General features: G+C 45.2%; 1 protein-coding gene across 1 annotated transcript in view; it reads right to left on the bottom strand.

Moving 5' to 3' along the window:
* The window catches only part of LOC121565274 (schwannomin-interacting protein 1), a 326,929-nt gene extending 304,442 nt beyond the window's left edge, over window positions 1–22,487 (bottom strand). Inside the window, exons 1-5 of the mRNA XM_041876056.2 lie at window positions 22,389–22,487; window positions 22,039–22,129; window positions 7,965–8,032; window positions 7,760–7,846; window positions 5,918–6,065 (exon numbers count right to left, since the gene is read on the bottom strand). Coding sequence (XP_041731990.2) covers window positions 5,918–6,065; window positions 7,760–7,846; window positions 7,965–8,032; window positions 22,039–22,129; window positions 22,389–22,411 — 417 coding nt within the window. The 5' untranslated portion in view covers window positions 22,412–22,487. The remainder of the gene's footprint in view (window positions 1–5,917; window positions 6,066–7,759; window positions 7,847–7,964; window positions 8,033–22,038; window positions 22,130–22,388) is intronic.
* Window positions 22,488–24,544: the final 2,057 nt, after the last annotated feature.

Below are 24,544 nucleotides of genomic sequence, written 5' to 3'. Positions count from 1 at the left end.
CAATAGCCTGTAGTAACGTACAGCATCCAATCAAAACACAGGCTGCCGTAAACCACAATATCCAATCAAAGGATGGCACAGGCTGCCCTAAAGCACAGCATCTACTTTCATTCAATATAGGATCCAGTATAGAGCGGTTATGCTTAACATGTGACTAAATCTACACACATTCACTCCATTAAAGGGCAATTCCACCACTTTTCAACCTCATTATTATCTACAGAACACTACCAGTGTCTACATATGTGAAAACGGCGCATTTCTACGTTTTGTAGAAAATGTATAAAGTTAAAACATTCTACCAGACGAGATCATCAAAAGTTAAAACATTTTAAAAACAGTGACTTTCAAACACTATGAGATTCACGATGACGTGGGAAGCAAGAAAATACCCTCACTCTGGTTAGAAACTCTTTGAAGGTTTTTTTCTTCTTATCTTTCTAACCACAGATCATAGAAACATGCTGTTGTCACATACAGTGTGTAGACATTGGTTTGGTGCTGGATATAATGAATCTGAGGTTGAAAAGTGCTGGAATTGCCCTTTACCATTATAGAAAAGTGACCGTCTTCAGCACCATCTCATCCTCTTCTCTCCCCTACTCTCTTTTCCCTCTCTTATACCTCTTTACTTTCTACCACCAGTGTTTCCCCTATATTCATTTAACAGCATTGCCACCCTTCCCCCCAAAATAATGAAATAAGTATATATAATTTTCAGGATGGTAAAAAAAAATCTGCGTAAAGGTGAACGATTAAAACCAGATAGAAAGTATATAGAAAAGTATATATTTTTTAAATAAGATCATCTTTGAGAACTAACAATCACCAAAATAAAAACTAGAGAGAAACAGTCAGAGAGAATCTAAAATTCCAAAAATGTCATAGCATGGGGCCCCCATTGATTTTGTTATATTTGAGTCATACAGACAGCATAAGATCATGGCATAAGCCTTGGCAAAATGTATAGAATTGCAGTAAATTTGCTTTAATACTGAAACCCTTTCTCTTCGCCCCATGGCAAAATGTGTAGAATTGCAGGAAATTAGCTTAAAAACAGCAAAATGTTGTTTCTGTTTCAATCGGAGACCCAACATTAACCACACCCACATGTGTGAGTGTGTGTGTATGTCTGCAAGTGTGCCAGTGTGTGTGTGTGTGTTGATCTTGAGCTGTAATAGTCTACATAAATCTCCAGAATGGGTGGGACAGGTCAGTGATGAAGCAGAACTGGGACACACACACACAGACACCGACACAGACACAGGCACACACACACTCCTCTCCAGATCTACCTCTACCTCTACATCAGGACCCCAGAGCTTCTAATGCAGAGTTATTATTAGACTAATATTCACACATATCCTCCATATCATACCAGCACTCTGACCTCCTGCCTCTATCCCTTTTTCCATCTGTTCCTCCTCCTTTCCTTGAGAAATATGACTTCTCTGCTCTCGCTACCATATGCCCATGATAAATCTCCCAGCTACCCTCAATGGTTTCTCAAAAAATCAATGGCTAATTTGGAGCATCACTTTATAGACCTTAAGAGTGTGTATATGTGTGTGTGCGCGTGCATGAGTGTGTGTTCACAAATGTCTGTATGTGAGTCTTTACTTTATGTGCACCATCTCGTTTCCTCCAAAGGATCCAAATGTGAGAAACAGCCCAGTAAGCTAGGGGGACTCTGGTATTGGTTTGACAGTAAATAAGCTAATAGGCAAATAGCTATTAAGGCCAGGCACCACACCCTAATAGGGAATTGTTTTTCTCTTAATCATATCACAATCAACTTTGCGAGTTGAATGTAGACGCAAATATAATTTTCTGGACACTGGATGAAGTCAGCTTAAATATTTTGGTTTTGTTAAGAAATGTACGTAAAATGCATTTTTGGTGCATTTTTCCCCAAATAAAATGTTATCTAGAATAAAAAATTGATAACATATCAACAATTCCCTCTGGGCTAGTCTGGAGAATATATCTAAGCATAAGCACACAACATTTGGTGAATGCAGATGCTTCTGAAGCTGAGGAAAATGTGTTGGCGTGTGGGAAGAATCTGACTTACGGGAAATGGCAGTTAAAGTACACTGAAATTAGACTACCAAACGCCTATTTAGACGCCAAATGCCTATATAAACCCAATCACCATCTCTTCAAAGTAAGTCACTAAATACAGCATAGTCCAGTGTTTAACATTCTTTATGAAATGGGCTTTTTTATGAAATGAGTTTTATTGGGATTTGCAGCTGTTGTTGGTAAGTAATGAATCTGCTAGCTTCTGAAATAACTTACTCATCCTTTATAATGTGCCTTCAACTGACACCAATAAAACTAGTAATCTGTTTGTGTCTGTCTGCAGAGGTGGGAGTCTAAGGTGTGTGTGTGTGTGTGTGTGTGCGTGTTCGTGTGCGTCTGCGTGCATGTGTGTTGAAGAGCGAGGGATGACAGGAGGGAGAGAAAAAGAAGCCATCGCTTAGACGCTGGGGTCTGAAAGACGAGAGAGTGATCTCCCACACGTACTCCAGGAATGCTTACTCAAACACTTTTCCACCATGAAAAAACAAATAGATGACCAAACATACCTTGGCAACAGGCATTGATCCCTGCTCTCGCCGCCCTCCACACACACACACACACACACACACACACACACACACACACACACACACACACTCCAGCTTTTTACGGACACTGCAGACATTGTGACATTGTCAGTACTGTCATATATTGAGTGTGTAAAAATCCACCAGCTGAATATAGCTAAAATCAACCCAGCCCATAAACGCTTCTCACTTCATTTAAAACTTTATTTTATCTGAGTGTGTGCATGCCTGTGTGTGTGTGTGAATGTCAGAGAGGTTGATCTCTTATAGGCGGAGCTGTCAGCAGCAGGGAAGCCCATAGGCTAGCCATCACAGCAGCATCTCCATCGTCAACCCATTGATTTACTATCAGCTAGACAGACCTGGCCCCGTTAGGGCTGTAAATAATACATAGGGTCTGGGCTGAGTGTGTACACTACACACACCAATACAGTATATAGATAAAGAGGAGCAACCTTGACATCTCCAAAAGCCAAGGTTCTGAGAATCAGTGTGTGTCTAGGTGTGCCTATTATGATAATGAAATTAACTACAGTAGCTATTGGTGAGTTATGTTTGAGTTTCTCTATAGTATCTACAGTATCTAGTGTATTTCTGTCGTTCTATTTGGACCTGGATGAGCAGGTTTGTTCTTCATTAGTACACCAGCAGATGTAATATAAAATCCCCCTCATTAGAGAGATGTAGAACAACTGTAACTGAATAATGACACAACCTCTTCCTCTCTATGTCACTGTTCTTACCTGGCTGTTTGGGGAGAGGGAGGGAGGGAGAAAGACCCCCCAAACAGCCAGGTAAGAACAGTGCCATAGAGAGGAAGAGGTTGTGTCATTATTCAGCTACAGTTGTTCTACCTCTCTCTAATGAAGGGGATTTTATATTACATCTGCTGGTGTACTAATGAAGAACAAACCTGCTCATCCAGAACAAACAGACTAGAACAACACAATATCTCCAACACTACTGGAAGCCTCCAACAGGAGACACAGCCCATCTGCTGCCTCACAATGTCTCATAGGACACAAACACACACTCACGCACGCACGCACACACACACACACTCATACACACATTCAGATAGACACACACACACACACACACGAACACACATTGTGTGTGTAGGTGTGGACAGTTGCAGACTAATTATTGTTGTGTACCATCTCTAGCCAAGCAGAAATAAACAGGACAAATGACAATAAAGCTTCTGTGCTAGCCCAGCAGAAAGATACTTTATTCCCTTAGTTTTAGGCTAACAAACTTTCTCAATAACTTTCGCAATAAAAGGTGTGGGGAAGTGTGCCCCTCTCTGTTGATTGAAGTAATTTCTGGACAATATTTCTGTCCATCTGTATGTCCATCTATATCTAACGTGTGGCTCCAGCTATCCCATTCCCTCCCGCCCCTTCCCTCTAACCCCTTCCCTCTAACCCCTTCCCTCTATCCCCTTCCCTCTAACCCCTTCCCTCTATCCCCTTCCCTCTATCCCCTTCCCTGTAACCCCTTCCCTCTAACCCCTTCCCTCTAGCCCCTTCCCTCTATCCCCTTCCCTCTAACCCCTTCCCATTTTCCCCTCTTCCCCTTCCCTCCATCCCCTTCCCCCTTCCCTGTAACCACTTCCCTCTTTCCTCTTCCCTCTAACCCCTTCCCACTTTCCTATTTCCTCTTCCCTCTAACCCCTTCCCTCTTTACCCTTCCATATTTTCCCCTTCCCATTTTCCCCATTCCCTCTATCCCCTTCCCTCTATCCTCTTCCCTCTAACCCCTTCCCATTTTCCCCTCTATCCCCTTCCCTCTTTCCTCTTCCCTCTTCCCTCCATCCCCTTCCCTCTTTCCCCTTCCCTCTTTTTCCCCTTCCCTGTAACCTCTTCCCTCTAACCCCTTCCCTATAACCTCTTCCCTCTAACCCCTTCCCTGTAACCCCTTCCCTCTATCCCCTTCCCTCTAACCCCTTCCCTCTAACCCCTTCCCTCTAACCCCTTCCCTGTAACCCCTTCCCTCTAACCCCTTCCCTCTATCCCCTTCCCTCTATCCCCTTCCCTCTATCCCCTTCCCTCTAGTCCCTTCCCTCTATCCCCTTCCCTCTAACCCCTTCCCTCTAACCCCTTCCCTGTAACACCTTCCCTCTATCCCCTTCCCTCTATTCCCTTCCCTCTAATCCCTTCCCTGTAACACCTTCCCTCTTCTCCTTCCCTCTATCCCCTTCCCTCTAATCCCTTCCCTCTAACCCCTTCCCTGTAACACCTTCCCTCTATCCCCTTCCCTCTATCCCCTTCCCTCTAACCCCTTCCCTCTAACCCCTTCCCTCTAACCCCTTCCCTGTAACACCTTCCCTCTAACCCCTTCCCACTAACCCTGTGGTCCTCTGTAGCTCAGCTGGTAGAGCACGGCGCTTGTAACGCCAGGGTAGTGGGTTCGATCCCCGGGACCACACATACACAAAAATGTATGCACGCATGACTGTAAGTCGCTTTGGATAAAAGCGTCTGCTAAGTGGCATATTAATATTTTTTATTATTAAACCCCTTCCCGCTATCCCCTTTCCTCTAACCCCTTCCCTGTAACCCCTTCCCTCTATCCCCTTCCCTGTAACCCCTTCCCTCCCGCCCCTTCCCTCTAACCCCTTCCCTCTATCCCCTTGTCCATATTTCACCTTCTTAACCCTTCTCTCTACCCTACTATCTTCAAAAGCACTCTATTTTTCCTTTTTGTTGTTTCCATGACAGTCCCTCTATCTCCGCCTACCCTTTTCTATACCCTCTTTCTTCCTCTCCTCCCCCTGTTTTCCTCTGTTGATCTGCAGCCTGTGATGTCGTTTTTCCTCCCTGCCTGTTGTTTTCCTGCCATGCCCTGTGAGCACTGTTTAATTCCCCTCCACACTCTCTGGGGGTGAGCGGGGAGGGAGGGGGTGAGGGGGGCGAGGACAAGAGCAGAGGCACTTTATTAATCAATCAACCAACTTTGCAAATTCACCTAATTAACGTCTAATTAAGGATCTGGGCACCTCGCCAACACTCATCACATCCTACGCCGCCACCACCCCCGCCGTGCCCCAGACTTACGCGCACCTCCCTTATACCCTCCATCCATCCATCCATCCACCCTCCTTTTCCTCATGCCACCAACAGCTGAGGCCCTCACCAGTTAGTTTGCTGAGAGAGGTAAATACACTTCCTTTTCATCCATCCGTCTGTTTATTTTCTCCAATAGGACTTATGCCACCAAGCTCTGCTGCCCACACAAGATAGTTTGCAGAGAAAGCTCAACCGACCTTGCTCATTCATTCCACCAGAAACTATTGGTCTTACCAGAGAGAGGTCCTGGCCAAACTCATCCATCACAGCCATCTGGTAGGGCTCCAGCGACTTCGTCCCACGCTGATGATGCGTACGGTTCTCGCAGTCCCCCTGCCAGCTCTCTTTGCGGTACAGGGTGGCACGCCAGGCCCGCTGAATTCTGGGTAGAAAAACAAAAAATATATATAAATCACACATAAGGAGAGGTCAAATGTGGAACTGAAATGTGAGATTGCCTGTACTGTTGTTTTTGGAATATAGATAAAACTGTACAGACCACAATATCAGTATCATTATATATTGTACAAGCACATTCTGACATTCTCACTGCTCAAGGTCACACACAGTGGAGGCTCCTCGGAGGAGGAAGGGGAGGACATTAAACATTAAACAAGTTTTCCTTTTTAGATAAAACTATACTAAATATATGGACATGTCACCAAATAACTGATTAAAACACACTGTTTTGCCATGAAGGTCTACAGTAGCTTCAACAGCACTCTGTCGGGTAGCACCATGGTGTAGCCGGAAGACAGCTATTTTCCGTCCGTTCATTTGTAGGCTAGGTTGTAGCAACCTCATGATGGGTATAGGGCAAATATGAGTATCATGTAGTAGCCTAAACCTATCGATGTTACATTGCGCTGGGTGAATGGAATATGAATGACAGTCATCCAATATGCTGTAATAGAAATAAGGCCATGTTCATACAAATTTTAAAAGTGGTCCTCCCTGATCTTAAACGGCACCGACCGCCACACATAGAGGAAATCTTGTGGGCATTTCTACACAGCCCTTAAGTGACGCACATCCAGATGTATGGATTATAGCACAAGATGAAATAGAGTAAGTTTAACTTTGGTTAAGGGGAAATGGAGCCCATGATAGAGTGAGGACAGTGTGTCTGCTGGGTTCTATGGGTCATATCACTGCCCTTGTATCCAGTGATTCCCTCTAGAGAGTGGAGAGAGGCTTGATAACCACATCATAGTGTGGCATATTGTGTTTCTCTCTCTCTCTCTCTCTCTCTCTCTCTCTCTCTCTCTCACCCCTAGCTCCAGGGTGATGTGTAGGATCAATTACCCGATGGAGAAACACATTCATCTCCAGTGGAGCAGGGAGCCAGCTGAGCCAAATGGAACAAATTGAATTAAGCCATAACCCACCGCTTCAAAACCAATAGGTTTACTCTGCCCACCTCCCTGACTTCTTCTATACCCCCTTCTCATTCTACCTCCCTCCATCCCACCACTCATACCCCCTCCAATGAATGTACCCCCCTCTAACCCTTGTTCTGCCCACCTTCCTCCCTCCATCCCTTTCTCTACCTCTATACCCTCTTCAAATGTGTTTATTTTATCCCCCCATACCTCTTGTTCTCCATCCATGCCCTCCTAAATGTGTTTACTCCACCCTCCTAGTCCTTCCAGAGCAGGCAGCCTGGGGCGATAGCTGACCCCCTATAACAACAGCTATAAAGGTTGGGTTCATGTTCCTCTCAAATAGTGTTAAAGGTAGGTTATGGCTTCACACAGACGCCGATGAACTCTGATCCTGCCGTAGAAAGCCAATCAAAGGGTGAATTGGTTTAAGGCCACGGTGGGATTGATGTCATCACCACTACAACCACACACCTGGGAATGGATAGGCGACAGGCATACACAATGACAGAGGGGAGAGGCGGACACACTTGACCATACACAAACTATTACATACAAGGAGGAATACAAAAAAAAACATTTACAAACACTTCCCCCATTTACATGTGTGCCACTACCCCCACTCTCTCTCTCCACAGTGCCCCCTTCTGGTGGTGTGTATTAAACACAGTACAGCACTACAGGTGGTACTCACACAATGGCCTTGGTCTCCCAGTAGCGCTGCTGCTCCATGCAATGAGGACTGTTGTCATCCTCTTCCTCACTCCTCAGGTAAACATTTCTACAGTGATACACATAGTGGAAGAACAGTCAGGGCCAGGGAAGCCTACAGTGTTAAGGCACTTGAAAATAACATTCACTGCTGTGTCGAGTAGACGGTTGGTAAAAGTTTTTTTTACCTCTCCATCTTAAGCACTTCTTGTCCTCCACTATGGTTGCAAAAGCGATGGTACCTCTTCTCTTCCTCCTACACAGGATCACAGAAAGACATGAGCGTTTCCTTCTTGAACGGAGGATAAGAGGGAAGATGAAAATGCTCCTGCAAGATTCAGTCATAACTCTGTCCTGGTGTTACACCGTCTGTCTGGAACGTTAATATGACCTACTCACACTGTCTGGTAGAGCACTGAGGGAGACAACACAACTACATACTCTTTATTCTGTCTGTTTGTTGAAACTTGTATTCTCTCAGTTTGTTTTCTTGTTGGAATGATAATGCAGACATTTCGATAATGACCAAGAAGATAGCTGTGCAGAATGGATGGTATTTGTGAGGAACATTCAGGATAGCAAGCAGGGTCAAAACACACAGTCACACACACACACATCTGCAGTTTCACATGTAAGAACACTCCACATGTGTAAATCTCACTTTCACATGTAGAATTGCAAGTTCACATGTGAAAAACAATCACGTGAAAATCACATTTGCAGTTTCAGAAGTAAGAAAACTCCACGTGTGGGGGTGAAATAGGGCAGCAGGTAGCCTAGCAGTTACTGCCTTGGTCCAGTAACTGAAGTGTCGCTTGTTCGAATTCCTGAGTCAACAAGGTGAAACATCTGTCGATGTTCCCTTAAGCAAGACACTTAACCCTAATTGCTCCAGGGTTGCTGTTGATAATGGCTGACCCTGGTCATCACCCAACTTTCCGAGGGTGTCTCACGGGGAGTTGGGATATGCATAAAACATTTCCATTTCACACTTGCGTATAATACATATTTGTAGATGTGTGAAACAGGACAAATATAAGCACCCAACTTATTATTATTATAGGGTTTTCACATGATTGTTGTGAACTTGCAATTCTACATGTGAAAGTGAGATTTACACATATGGAGTGTTCTTACATGTGAAACTGGAAATGTGATTTTTGCATGTTCATGTTTTTCAAACATGTTATGCTCCCTTCACATGCGAAAAGATGGTGTTAACATGTGAACTCTAAATGTAATACATGTGAAAACACAATTTCACATTTTATTTTGTAAGCGCACACACACACAGTATGCGCCCTGTCTGCTGGTAGAGCTCATAGGTCAGTGAATGGGAGAGATGTAGTGAAGCGGCTTCATGAATGCATCCATCTGTATGTCCTGTCCAAGTGAAGAGGGGGATGGCACCGCACCCACAGGCTCTCTGCCTGGCAGACACAGACGGGGCTGGCCCCTGGCAACTGGCCCCAGGCAACTGGGCCCTGACTGGCTCCTGCTTGGTCCCTGTGGCTTCTCTGGCATCAGCAGATCCTGACTGCCAACAAGTTGCACATTGCTAACACACACACACAAAGAGATGATTCTGAATTAGTGCTGTCAGAGTTTACAAGTTAACTCAAGTTAACTTTTTGTAATTTTAGTGTACACATCTTTTTAAATTGTGATTAATCACATTGTCCGAAAACATCCTAAATAAATAAATACATCTATACAGCTAAAACAACAATGCGATGTCCAAACAAGTTGACATTGAGGTTAAAGAAATATAAAAATACATTGGAAGAGAAACCCAGTGTCTGCCCTCTTGGTCTAATGGGAAAGAGATTGGTTTCTCTCATGGGAGAGACCTGGGTTCTAATCCCGACGGTTATAAAAGCACACACATGTTAAACATAGAATATGTGAAAAATAAACATAATTAACGTGAAAAATCCATGTAAAACTTAATGTGTCTGAAAACCACGTCTGACTCCTCTGAAATGTTTGTTTTCACATATGAAAAATTAATGTGAAAATTAATTTGTATTATTTATTTTGTGTAATTCTTTCTTACATGTGTTTTTTTTTTTGTAAGTGTGTGTGCGTGTGTGTATGAATATCTAGTTCCTTTCTGTTATCTGAATCATGCTATTCTGAATGCTCCTCACTCTCCATTCAGTCCAGCCAACAGGGATTTCATGTTCAGAAATGCTGGGAAGGGCCAACTGTGGGCTTGTCTGGTGTTGCAACAAGTGGGCCTATTGTTGAGGTGCACATCCATGTGTTAAATTAAAACAAAAGTATCTTTGAACGCACTCAGATGTCTTGCATGAGAGATTCAACTTTTACTTGAAATCTCCACCGAGCACTAAACACAAACATAACTCTCTACTCTCTAACAATCTGTCAACTTTGTAGCGCTTGTTTATGTGTGCACATAACAGATTACACAAACAACTTCTTTGTAATACATTGTATCAATTTCTTGAATCATGTAAACAGTTATTTCAAACCCAACCTGTGTTCGTTGTTCGCCATCTATCGTTGTGTGTCGCACCACTGTTCAAAAAAGGGTGTGCACTCATTACAGTGCATTTCCACATAACACGATGGGAGCGATGAAACAACGGAGCCCCATTCATTTTCAATGGAGGGAAGCGAAGTGGGCTGGGGGGGCAATGCGAGAATGGACAAGGGAGCGTGAACAGGGCAGGACCAAAGTTAGGGAAAGCCGAACTTTATGCAAATACTCCACAATATCGCAACACTATTGACCAATCGAAGCTCACTATAGCGTCCAGCCCCTACTGGATTGGCTGTTTATACCTAGCGTGCTTTCTAGCTTGCTAGCACCCATATGAGGGCGAAGATAGCGTGGCTATCCAAATGATCGTGTTAAGTTAGCTAGCTGAATAAACTAAGTTAGTCTATTCCTAGAAAACATTGAACCGCTGTAGTTTACAACAATTATAGTTTCTGAGGTGGAAGTTGGGAGAGTTATATTTGGGTGTTTCAGTGAAACGTAAGTGAGGGAGGCCCCGCTCTCTCGCTTTCCCAGATGTTTAGTTCATTTCATTCCGATCTCCTTTGCATTATTGTAACCATTTTCTGTAGCCTGTCAACTATGCGTCTGTCTATCCCTGTTCTCTCCTCTCCGCACAGGCTATACAAACGCCTCACACCGCGTGGCTGCTGCCTCTCTAACCTGGTGGTCCCTGCACGCACGACCCACGTGGAGTTCCAGGTCTCCGGCAGCCTCTGCAACTGCCGTTCTGCAGCCAACAAGGCAGAGTTCATCTCAGCCTATGCTACCCTCCAGTCCCTCGACTTCTTGGTGCTGACGGAAACATGGATTACCACTGAAAACACTGCTACTCCTACTGCTCTCTCCTCGTCTGACCATGTGTTCTCGCATACCCCGAGAGCATCTGGTCAGCGGGGTGGTGGCACAGGAATCCTCATCTCTCCCAAGTTGACATTCTCTCTTTTTCCCCTGACCCATCTGTCTATCTCTTCATTTGAATTCCATGCTGTCACAGTCACTAGCCCATTCAAGCTTAACATCCTTATCATTTATCGCCCTCCAGGTTCCCTTGGAGAGTTCATCAATGAGCTTGACGCCTTGGATGGCTCACCCCTCACAGTTCTGGGTCTTTAACCTCCCTACGTCTACCTTTGACTCATTTCTCTCTGCCTCCCTCTTTCCACTCCTCTCCTCTTTTGACCTCACCCTCTCACCGTCCCCCCCTACTCACAAGGCAGGCAATACGCTTGACCTCATCTTTACTAGATGCTGTTCTTCTACTAATTTCACTGCAACTCCCCTCCATGTCTCTGACCACTACTTTGTATCCTTTTCTCTCTCGCTCTCCTCCAACACTACTCACTCTGCCTCTACTCAGATGGTAATGCGCGTCGCAACCTTCGCTCTCTCTCTCCCACTACTCTCTCCTCTTCCATCCTATCATCTCTTCCCTCTGCTCAATCCTTCTCCCTCCAATCTCCTGATTCTGCCTCCTCAACTCGCCTTTCCTCCCTTTCTGCATCCTTTGACTCTCTATGTCCCCTATCCTCCCGGCCGGCTCGGTCCTCCCCTCCTGCTCCGTGGCTTGACGACTCATTGCGAGCTCACAGAACAGGGCTCCGGGCAGCCGAGCGGAAATGGAGGAAAACTATACTCCCTGCGGACCTGGCATCTTTTCACTCCCTCCTCTCTACATTTTCTTCATCTGTTTCTGCTAAAGCCACTTTCTACCACTCTAGATTCCAAGCATCTGCCTCTAACCCTAGGAAGCTCTTTGCCACCTTCTCCTCCCTGCTGAATCCTCCTCCCCCTCCTCCCTCTCTGTGGATGACTTCGTCAACCATTTTGAAAAGAAGGTTGACGACATCCGATCCTCGTTTGTTAACTCAAATGACACTGCTGGTCCTGCTCACACTGCCCTACCCTATGCTTTGACTTCTTTCTCCCCTCTCTCTCCAGATGAAATCTTGCGACTTGTGACGGCCGGCCGCCCAACAACCTGCCCGCTTGACCCTATCCCCTCCCTCTCTTCTCCAGACCATCTCCGGTGACCTTCTCCCCTTACCTCAACTCGCTCATCAACTCATCCTTGACCGCTGGCTATGTCCCTTCCGTCTTCAAGAGAGCGAGAGTTGCACCCCTTCTCAAAAACCTACACTCGATCCCTCTGATGTCAACAACTACAGACCAGTATCCCTTCTTTCTTTTCTCTCCAAAACTCTTGAGCGTGCCGTCTTTAGCCAACTCTCTTGCTATCTCTCTCAGAATTACCTTCTTGATCCAAACCAGTCAGGTTTCAAGACTGGTCATTCAACTGAGACTGCTCTTCTCTGTGTCACGGAGGCTCTCCGCACTGCTAAAGCTAACTCTCTCTCCTCTGCTCTTGTCCTTCTAGACCTGTCTGCTGCCTTTGATACTGTGAACCATCAGATCCTCCTCTCCACCCTCTCCGAGTTGGGCATCTCTGGCGCGGCTCACTCCTGGATTGCGTCCTACCTGACAAGTCGCTCCTACCAAGTGGCGTGGCGAGAATCTGTCTCCGCACCACGTGCTCTCACCACTGGTGTCCCCCAGGGCTCAGTTCTAGGCCCTCTCCTATTCTCGCTATACACCAAGTCACTTGGCTCTGTCATATCCTCACATGGCCTCTCCTATCATTGCTATGCAGACGACACACAACTAATCTTCTCCTTTCCCCCTTCTGATAACCAGGTGGCGAATCGCATCTCTGCATGTCTGGCAGACATATCAGTGTGGATGACGGATCACCACCTCAAGCTGAACGTCGGCAAGACGGAGCTGCTCTTCCTCCCGGGGAAGGACTGCCCGTTCCATGATCTCGCCATCACGGTTGACAACTCCGTTGTGTCCTCCTCCCAGAGTGCAATGAGGTTTGGCGTGACCCTGGACAACACCCTGTCGTTCTCCGCTAACATCAAGGCGGTGACCCGATCCTGTAGGTTCATGCTCTACAACATTCGGAGAGTACGACCCTGCCTTACACAGGAAGCAGCACAGGTCCTAATCCAGGCACTTGTCATCTCCCGTCTTGATTACTGCAACTCGCTGTTGGCTGGGCTCCCTGCCTGTGCCATTAAACCCCTACAACTCATCCAGAATGCCGCAGCCTGTCTGGTGTTCAACCTTCCCAAGTTCTCTCACGTCACCCCGCTCCTCTGCACACTCCACTGGCTTCCAGTTGAAGCTCGCATCAGCTACAAGACCATGGTGCTTGCCTACGGAGCTGTGAGGGGAACGGCACCTCCGTACCTTCAGGCTCTGATCAGTCCCTACACCCAAACGAGGGCATTGCGTTCATCCACCTCTGGCCTGCTGGCCCCCCTACCTCTGCGGAAGCACAGTTCCCACTCAGCCCAGTCAAAACTGTTCGCTGCTCTGGCACCCCAATGGTGGAACAAGCTCCCTCACGACGCCAGGACAGCGGAGTCACTCACCACCTTCCGGAGACACTTGAAACCCCACCTCTTTAAGGAAATCCTGGGATAGGATAAAGTAATCCTTCTACCCCCCCCCCTTACCCCACCCCCCAAAAAATAAAAATAAATAACATATTGTAAAGTGGTTATCCCACTGGCTATAAGGTGAATGCACCAATTTGTAAATTGCTCTGGATTAGAGCGTCTGCTAAATGACGTAAATGTAATGTGGAAATGCACTGTTACAGGGGAATTTTACTATATAAGCAGCACTCGCCTAGCCACGCTAGCTTCACCCTCATGTGGGTGCTAGGTAGTGCTAGCTATCAACAGCCATTAGTAGGGTCTGGAAGCTATGGTGACCTTTGTTTGGTCACTCGCGTTGCGATATTGCGGAGGAATTGCATAATCAGCATTCCCCAACTTTAGTCCCGCCCTGTTCAGCCCATGCTTGCTTCCCTCAACGATCCCTGCTTCTCTTTGCTTTCCTTCCATTGAATTTGAATGGCTTCTGACGTTTCACCGCACAATGCCGCTCTATATTAACACAGGCCGTTTGGCTACATTTCCTCATTATGTTGGGTGGTGATGTCAGTAATTCTATTGGTATATTCCGTTTTGGATAAATGTTGTTCCATTGCAGATATTCCATTCTGCTTTAGCTAGTGACTGCAGTTATCATTATTGATGATGTTTCATGTGTCTATTTGCTTTTGTTATGCGCATTTTGACCGTATATTTAAAAAGCTACCAGTTTGATAAGGTGCCAATGGTTTAGCCTGTTTTGTGAGTGTCTGTTCAGGCTATGTATGCCTTCCTCTATTCATGGTTCACTTTTACACTGTTATCAATAGGCTGCACTGTAAATAAAAACCAATATTTCCAACATGTTTTTATTCTCTGGTTTGCTCTGTGTGCTCAAACCCTCCTAACAAGACTGACCTGATCCTGTTTAACAATGAATACTACCAGTTATACACAAAGACAACTCTTTTTAGTCTAACTTTTCTTTCCTCCTTGTGTTTACCATTACCCCAGTCAGGAGGATAAATGAACTCAGATTCAGCCTGGTTATTTCGGGAGTGGCATTTTTCACACGTCTCTGAGGAGGTGTCAGTCTGGCTTGTGTTTGATGACACTGATTGACTGTCAACTTCAGCCAGGCCCAGACCCAATGGATGTAACAGATATGAACATGAAGGGAGGTAGAGAGAGAGCACGATAGAGGGGAGAGAGCGAGAGAGCACTGTATATATACATAATTAAAAAACAACAACATTTTTAGTCATTTAGCATTTATTTTTCATACTGGCCCCTTGGGAATCGAACCCACAACCCTGGCGTTGCAAACGCCATGCTCTACCAACTGAGCTACATCCCTGCCGGCCATTCCCTCCCCTACCCTGGACGACGCTGGGCCAATTGTGCGCCGCCCCATGGGTCTCCCGGTCGCGGCCGGCTACGACAGAGCCTGGATATAACATTTGAAATGTCTTTATTCTTTTGGAACTTCTGAGTGTAATGTTTACTGTTAATATTTATTGTGTATTTCACTTTTGTTTACGATCTACTTCACTTGCTTTGGCAATGTTAACATATGTTTCCCATGCCAATAAAGCACTTAAATTGAAATTGAATTGAATTGAATTGAATTGAGGGAGAGGGCAGAGAGAGAGAGAGCGAGAGGGCAGAGAGAGAGAGAGAGAGAGAGAGAGAGAGAGAGAGAGAGAGAGAGAGAGAGAGAGAGAGAGAGAGAGAGAGAGAGAGAGAGAGAGAGAGAGAGAGAGAGAGAGATGAGTGGGTAACAAATGAGCAGAGTAAGACTAGATGCATAACTTCAGAGGGACTGTTTATAGGAATATTACAGGAAATGTGATATGTGGGCCAATGATAGCAACCATAGATCTATTTCTCTTTAATACATTATATAGAGGAGGTAAGATGGCTCTAAACAAGCTACATTACACTGCTTTGAATTAAACAGTGAGGCAGTGAGAGGGGAGGAAAGAAAGGAGGAAGAGTAGAGAGGGAAAAAAACTGCACACACCAGCGACTCCCCCGCCCATTAATTGATGAGTTATTAAAATCATAATTTCTCAGAGGCCCAGTTCTATCAGAGAGATCGATGGGAAATACGCATCCGAAAAGTCGAGTATGCGTGAACACACAGTGTGTGAGGAATGGTTTGGTGGATGCCCTTGAGACACTGGTGTCGTCCCCTCTCCCTGACACACACACACAGAGACGAGGAAAACACATCACACGGGTGAATTGTTGAGAAGAAAACAGAATGATGGGAACAGAAAACAGAACACACTAATGAACATAAGTTCAAGTTCAGGTTTATTATAGAACACCATTGCATAACAGATAAGATATTTTGAATCCTGACCTGTTCACCGGACGTGCTACCTTGTCCCAGACCTGCTGTTTTCAACTCTCTCTCTCTACCGCACCTGCTATTTCAACCTCTAAATGCCCGGCTATGAAAAGCCAAGTGACATTTACTCCTGATGTACTGACCTGTTGGAACCTCTACATCCACTGTGATTATTATTATTTGACCCTGCTGGTCATCTATGAACATTTGAACATCTTGGAGAAAAATCTGGCCTTAATGGCCATGTACTGTTATAATCTCCACCTGGCACAGCCAGAAGGGGACTGGCCACCCCTCAGAGACTCTCTCTAGGTTTCTTCCTAGGTTTCTGCCTTTCTAGGGAGTTTTTCCTAGCCACTGTGCTTCTACATCTGCATTGCTTGCTGTTTGGGCTTTTAGGCTGGGTTTCTGTATAGCACTTTGTGACATCTGCTGATGTAAAAAGGGCTTTATAAATAAAATGTGATTGATTTTATGTTTATTACATCGAGGAGAACAGAAGAAGAGAACACACACTGAAGAACTCTACACATGGATAGAAACACACAGGATAACAGAACGACACACACTCACAAACATTTGACTGCTATATTTCATTAGTGATAGAAGCGATGTAGCATATGTGTCATGGCTATCTATCGGCCGGGGGAAATGTCCAATCAGGGAAAAGAGCTGTATCAGTAGGGATGCTCGTTAATCGGAAAATTGGAAATCAATTTACATAAGCAGCGCTGGCAGGAGCGGATGTATGGAATGCAACACTTACTCTCGCATGGTTTCTGAGTGGGAAAAGGGTCTCTTAGAACGCAATCACTTCTACTAAGAGGTATATGTACATTTAATGGACATAATCATATGATTACAGGGCTTGAGTGGAGACTGGAATAATTAATGTGGATGAAAGGCAATCCGCCCCTTGAATGTAATGGCCATGAGATAAAACAACAGCAGTGGATAGATGAGATTCCTCCTAGTCCCACTCTCTGTGTCAATAGGAACATCTCTGCATGGTGAGGAAGAGGGAGGAGACAGACGGATGGACGGACAGACAGAAAGACAGATCAGATGACAGACAGGATGACATGTGTGTAATAGCCCACATTGGTTCCCAGGATCCCCTGATAGAGCGGCAGTCGCACACACATCAATAGACAGGCCAAGGAGGGAGGGGAAACTGATCAAGGAAGCAGCGATAAGGAACCGCCTCACCTTGGAGATGGCATTGCGCATGCAGATATGGAATTCATTTCATATCTATAATTAAGCAGTTCATCAAGGGTGAGACAACCCCATTTTCACAAGGGTTCGAGATAGCCCTGGTTTTATGGATCCATTTCAGAGATATCTGGTCCCCTGAAACTCATACTTACAGTACACACACACACACACACACACACACACACACACACACATATCCAGGCTGGATGCATGAGAATGGGGTGGTAGGAGAGGACGGAGATGGAAGAGTTGATGAGGAGTGAGGGGGAGGGAAGGAGTAGAAAAGGGGTGAATGAGATAGGGGGAGTGAGAAAGTGGGAGAAAGGGAAGAGGGAGTAGAGAGGAAGAGGGATGGGTGGGGTGATGGAAGAGGCGAGAGAGTGAGAAAATGATCATATGGTCTATCAAAATGCAAAATGGAGCAGTTTGGACTATTCCCCTGGTGCCATTAGCCAGTGGAGAGCTGCTTTGGTAAACATATGGTAGAGAGAGAGAGAGAGAGTGAGAGAGAGAGAGAGAGAGAGAGAGAGAGAGAGAGAGAGAGAGAGAGAGAGGAGGGGCAGACCTGCATAGTTTCACACAGTGCCAGAGAGCCTCACAGTGATCAAAGACTGAGCTCACTCATTTAGCCCAAACCAGTCTTCCAAGTCTTCCAAGACATGCTAATGGAATTCAATGTCAGTGAGCACTGCATTCCCAGGAAAAGGGCTGGGAAAAGACTGGTGGAAGGGGAGTGTGTTTGTGTGTGTGTGTGTGTGTGTGTGTGTGTGTGTGTGTGTGTGTGTGTGTGTGTGTGTGTGTGTGTGTGTGTGTGTGTGTGATGACTGGATGCTCCACTGAGATCAGCTTCATCACTCTGAGAGTCCGAGAGCACAATTTAGTCATCTGCCTGCCGTATGAGAAACACTGTTACACACGTTATTAAGACAGTAACCCGCTCAGTCAGTGTAGCAAAGGAGATGTATGTGTTTGCGGGCCGCTGACAGGTTATTAAGACTCAATCCTGGAGCACTTCAGCTGGCACAGACGGCACTCAGCAGAGTGGAGTTCCACGGGAAATGGAGAGACGATAATGTACTTCTGAAATATGACCCCCTCCTTCACACAATATAGGTTTTTACAGTAGATCTCACTACCATACCAACTCCACTATGCAGGAGTTCCCGGCCATGGATCCTGTAAACTCACTAACTACATCTTCAATGGGATACAGTGGACCAGTGCTCTTCACCTCTGATCAACAGAGTGTGCTGTGTGTAGACTTTTGTTCCAGCCCAGCACTAGACCTGATTCAGCTGTAGACAAGGGTTTAATATTACAGTTGAAAAAGGTGTGTTAGTACAGGGCTGGGACAAATTTAATATCCCAGCATACACAGAAGCACACACATCATACGCGGTGGCATACATATAAAACCATGCTCACATTACAGTTATGTGTACTGCTCTTTTGAAAGCGGACATGCTAGTTAGCTGTCGTGTGGATAAGTCCAGCTTGTTCCAGAACAATGATCCAAAGAACTGCAGACTGCCTTGAAAGGCCATGTTTTTCACTGACGGTTGTGCCATTGGTCATATGCTTTGACTGCTACTCTGGTGCGCCCCCGGTGGATGGGTGGAGACTCCCACCTGAACAGGTCTGACATGTATTCCGGCAGTTTGTGCTGTGTCGCCTTAAGAACAGTCACTAGGGTGTTGTAATGGATCCTGACCGTCAGTTGTTCGATTCCAGCATTTTGCAGAATAACCTGTCTTTATGTGTTCCCTCTGTGAATGCCCGGTCATGATACGAGCAGCCCTGTTGAGGATACGCTGTAGCTGGTTAAGACCGGTCTTATTGCACTGGCGTAGGGTGGGAACCCATACTGTGGCACAGTAGTCCAGGTGAGTTGTTATAATGGTGTGGGAAATTGTCAAGGTGGTGTCCTTGGGGACGAAGTCCCTTGCCCTTTTTAGAGCATTCAAGCTCAGACAGTAGTTTCCCTGTGGGTCCAACTTCATCCCCAGGTACTTTATGGCGTTTACTTGTCCATAAGTGTTTTGTCCGTCTGTTATTGTGAAAGTTTTACCTGTGTATTTCAGCTTTTGTGAGTTGCCAAAGAGCATTGCCTTAGTCTTCTGAGGGTGTAGGGAGAGCTTGTTGTCAGCGAACCAAGCTGCTGATCTCTTGATGTCGTTGACTCCTCACACTCCCTGGTGGTATTAGCTGAATAGTACAGGACTGTGTCATCTGCATATATATGTATACGGCATTCCTCCAGCACTGGTGGAAGGTCATTTATGTAAATACAGAACAGCAGGGGCCCAAGCACACTCCCTTGTGCCCCCTTGTCTCCCTTGTGCCCAGCGTCGTCCAGGGTAGGGGAGGGAATGGCCGGCAGGGATGTAGCTCAGTTGGTAGAGCATGGCGTTTGCAATGCCAGGGTTGTGGGTTCGATTCCCACGGGGGGCCAGTATGAAAAAATAAAATAATGTATGCACTAACTGTAAGTCGCTCTGGAGAAGAGCGTCTGCTAAATGACTATAATGTATTCCATTCCCCACGGGTACCTGGGCTGACTGCGTGCTTTGCAGTTTAGCGCACTGACTCCTCCCCTGGAAGTATGATGTGAACCACTTGATTGCAGTGCTGTCAAAGCCTAGTTTGTCAAGCTTTCTCAGGAGCGTGTGGTGGTGAACAGGGTCAAAAGCTTTCTTCAGATCCAAGAAGCGTGCTGCTGTGACCTACTGACTGTTATGTGCACCCACTTTGGTCCTTCAGGACTAGTGAAAATCAAAACATGGCCAACGTTGCGTTATCCTCTTTCCAATCCTGTTTAAATAACCTCTGTATAGATGGTTAACAACACCACCTGCTGACCGTAAAACTCTGCAGTCCGATTGATTACTTGGTAATGGAAGGATGGATAGATGAATGCGGTTCCCAGTGTCCTTGTGTAGCACATGAATCTCAGGCACAGGCAGGTGCATTTTCTCCAGTGTAGCCCAATGACATGCACATTTCTATCCACAATTTTTTTTACATTTACTGAATAGTATTCTAAGCAGGTCCTCATTGTCTTGGCTGTATAAACATCCTCTGGTAGCTGTAGGGGCTAGAGGGTATTGATTTCTTCACTCTTTACAACATACAAATCAAATCGTTTGCGTCTAGCCAGCTGCTGACTGGAACCGTTATGAATTATTGTTGAGTGGATTAATGCTGTGGGTAACTAACACCAGTCTGTAGTTGCTAAGACCATACCAAGTTAGAAGATCCTATAGCCCACTATCCTATCCTGCAGGAGCGTCAGAACGCAAAAAAAAATAACCGAATTGATCTAGAATGAGAGTGGGAACAACCGAGTAGCCTATATAACTGAGAACTAACAAAGTGGAGAGGGACGAAAAGCGCATTAGCACAACACTGCCAGCACCAGTATAACATATCACAGAGCTAGAAGATGCGGAATCGAGCAGTGCTTTCGGGCGCGCGTGCGCTCAATACCCCGGCGCGCGATAATGCGCTGCACTACATCATTGGTATTAAATATTCACGAGCTGCGCGCAGCCAGGTGGATTGGTCGCAGGCTAACACATGCGCACGGACACACACACACACACACACACACACTGCACGGACATGCACGGACACACACACGCACCGACACACGCACGGACACACACAGACAAACAGCTCAAGCATTGTGTGTCAAACTGTCAACTTTGGTGTGAGTCATGTAACTGTTATTCCTCCACGGCATATAGACTTGTTTAGGCAACAGCTGTTCCCATTATTTTCAGGCTAATCACCAGGATAATTTTCAATAGAAATAAAAATGCATGTGTGTCTTCTCTCCCATGAACCAAAAGTGGTAGAACTCTGCTGGTCACCCTCATGTAAATCCTATGCACAAGTAAGCCTACCGTATCTCGTTCCATGCATTAACTGGTAAAGCCAGTTAACAAATGACGGTTGGAAGACATGGAAAGTATGTGTGTGTGTGTACTTTAACTATTTGCACATCATTACAACACTGTATATAGACATAATATGACACTTGAAATGTCTTTATTCTTTTTGAACTTTTATTAGTCTGTTTACTGTTCATTTTTTTATTGTTTAATTCACTTTTGTTTATCATCTATTTCACTTGCTTTGGCAATGTAAACATATGTTTCCCATGCCAATAAAGCCCCTTAAATTGAAATAGAATTGAAATAGAATTGAGAAAGCGAGAGAGAGCAAGAGAAAGAGAGAGAGAGAGAACACTACCAACACGGGGCTTCGCTGTCCATGGTGCTGAAAGAACAACTCCCAGCCCTAATTCAACGGGTTGGGCTTTTGTAACTTGGTGCAACTGAGTGCTTGGAAGACTTTCAGCTTTACTGTAGGCTACCTTTTGCACAGTAGACAGCTGTTGAATGAGACTCAAATTATGTCATAGTAGTCGATTCCAGTGGAACTGTTTCTGTTATATTTTAGGAAGGCTTTTCTGTGCGCCCATTGGATTCCCCAGAGACCACTCTTCACACATTATCAATCCCAGCAATGACCAAACCAACTGAAAACAGCCCATGCACACAAAACGACAGACCAATAATTAACACAAATGCATTTCAAAATCATACAACTATCATAGGTAGGTTACAGAATAATCGTCAACATGTCATAAATCATCAACGCATAGGCTACAATGTAATTTTTAAACGATCAACGTAAATACATTATGTTTAGCCTACCTGGTTGATGCACAGGGCAAGACACTTCCTTTCCCGCGCGCCGCCCAGACTCCCGCCACGCAGCCTCGTGCCTTCCCCTTGATACATGTTCCTGGAACGACACAAGCAAAAGTTATGCCAATTAGCCTAATATCTACATTTACACAGTAAAATACAGATGTCTCCGAGTGAGAAGCAGCTGACTAGTAGGTATCTGCATATAGATGCTGGTAAACGTCTATAGAGCTTGTTCTGCTAGCTAGAGCGTGATGCAGGATTCCATCACTCAAACTAAATTAAAACAGAATGTCACTTATCAAACATCCATGATGGGTTCATCGCTGTCATATCACGGTAAGATCTTGACTAACCGATAATTGCCGGTCCTCAGCATAGCTGGCTCTTGCCACGGTCAGATAGAGAGACAGCAGTGGAGAGTGGAGAAAGTAGAGTGTGGAGCAGCCCAACAGTCAGGCAGAGGCGACTTGGGAATCGTTCTCTCATCCAATAAGATGTTTGGGTCGTGTACAGGGGCGGCCTGTTCAATAGGGCGATATGGGCGACGCACTGCCAAACGGGAAAAGGAAGGGATTTTTTTTCTAATAAATTATATCACGGCAACAGTAGTTATCAGTGTTGTAATCTATACGTCTGATCTGCCACAGTGCCACACTGCCACTAAATGTCGAATCAGGCTAAAGTCGTGCTTCAAATGGCTCCCCCCTTTTGGGGGCGATTTCAGTCAGGTTGAAAATCGCCCAGAAGTCTCTCATAGCCTCTAATGTAAAATCTATTTTTTTCAAATTTCAGAGCCTTCAATACAATCTCTATGGGTGTCTGAGGGCTTGCACTTACGCGCTTCGTCATACGTAACGTAACGTAACCATGAACGTAACTGAGAAAAGAGCAGATTGTGTCTTTGAAAGAAGTTCCTTTTGTCGGCGAACAAATGAAGATAAATTGGCAACGAAACAATTAGGACCTCCCAGACCAAATTTAATAATTCAACAGGTTTCTACTAAAGGCGGAAAGTCCTACACCCGAGGATTTTCCAAAAATTGGTAAGAACGGAAAAATAACATTGCCACTCAACTTGATGAGGGATACAGGCTAGCTGTCCGCCGCCACAACGATGAGGTTAGTGTTGATAATCACAAGTTTACTGGAGAACTGAGACCAAGTAGAGACTTTGGACAGGGTGGATATGGTATAATAAAGGCAGTTTATTCAGAGGTAAAGATATCTGGAATCGCGTGCACGGACCCGTTCGTCAAACTCTTAGGGAGCTATAAATTAAGCCCCATTACTTACCATATCAGATAAGAGAAATTGCTGCAGCTACATATATTTTACATCCTGGCCCTACATAGTTCACTATTTGCATCACTTACCAAAATATTACATGTGGTCATATATGCTTGGAAAGTGGAGATGCCATAGAACGTCAAAAAAGTAAACATTGCTGGAGACACATTGCCGTTTTGGAGAAGACATCGCGTTTGCTAGCGAAGAGATTTGTTGTGGCAAATGAACTTGGGCTGGGAATTGCCAGGAACCTCACGATAAGATATATGCATCAGCATTGCGAGTCTCATGATTCTATACATATTGCGATTCGATACTGTGATTTTATTGCGCACCATATGTCTGTTGCAGAGGGATCAGAAAGCCATGAGAACGAGTTTTGATCAGTCATGGAAATAAAAGTGCTGAAAACAAATTGGCTCCCAATGTGAAAAGATTGAGAACAAGCTATGAAGGAACAATAATGGTGTTTTGGTGCAGGTACAGCCAACTAGCGCTAAAATATTGCGATATTGTCAATACAGTATATCGTAAAGTATCACTATGTAACTCGATTTCTTTCACCCCAATCCCTCAAATTAACGGTAAATAACTGAATTGTTTGCCCCACATTTAGCTAAGATGATTAGCTAGCCAGCTAAAATGTTTTATTTAGTTAGCAGTCGCATCTACAATAGTTTACTGTCAATAACATGTCTCCAAAAATGACGTGGTGTCTCCAATTGTGTTGACATTTTACAATTGCGATGCGCATCCATGAGTATCCACTTTCTGTAGCTCAGCTGGTAGAGCATGGCGCTTGTAACGCCAAGGTAGTGGGTTCGATCCCCGGGACCACCCATACACAAAAATGTATGCACGCATGACTGTAAGTCGCTTTGGATAAAAGCGTCTGCTAAATGGCATATTATTATTATTATTATTATTATTCTGAAGAGAGCCCCGAAACATTGTGTGCAGACATTTTATGCAATAAATGAAGTAGGTTGAATCTAGTAGTTCTGATCTTCTGATTGGTCCTGATGAGTTGGGCGAGGTCCCCTCCAGGCTACTGTCACTGTTGCATTGGCTCTGAGTCGGGTTCTCTATCTTCAAATGTTCAGCCTAAGAGAGGGGATTTGTGTGTGTGTGTGTGTGTGTGTGTTTAACAGTGATGATGTGTGTGTGTGTGTGTGTGTGTTTAACAGTGATGATGTGTGTGTGTGTGTGTTTGTGTGTGTGT

This window comes from Coregonus clupeaformis, chromosome 5 (assembly GCF_020615455.1).
Source record: "Coregonus clupeaformis isolate EN_2021a chromosome 5, ASM2061545v1, whole genome shotgun sequence".
NCBI classification, from domain to species: domain Eukaryota; kingdom Metazoa; phylum Chordata; class Actinopteri; order Salmoniformes; family Salmonidae; genus Coregonus; species Coregonus clupeaformis.
This window is presented reverse-complemented; position numbering and strand designations above follow the sequence as displayed.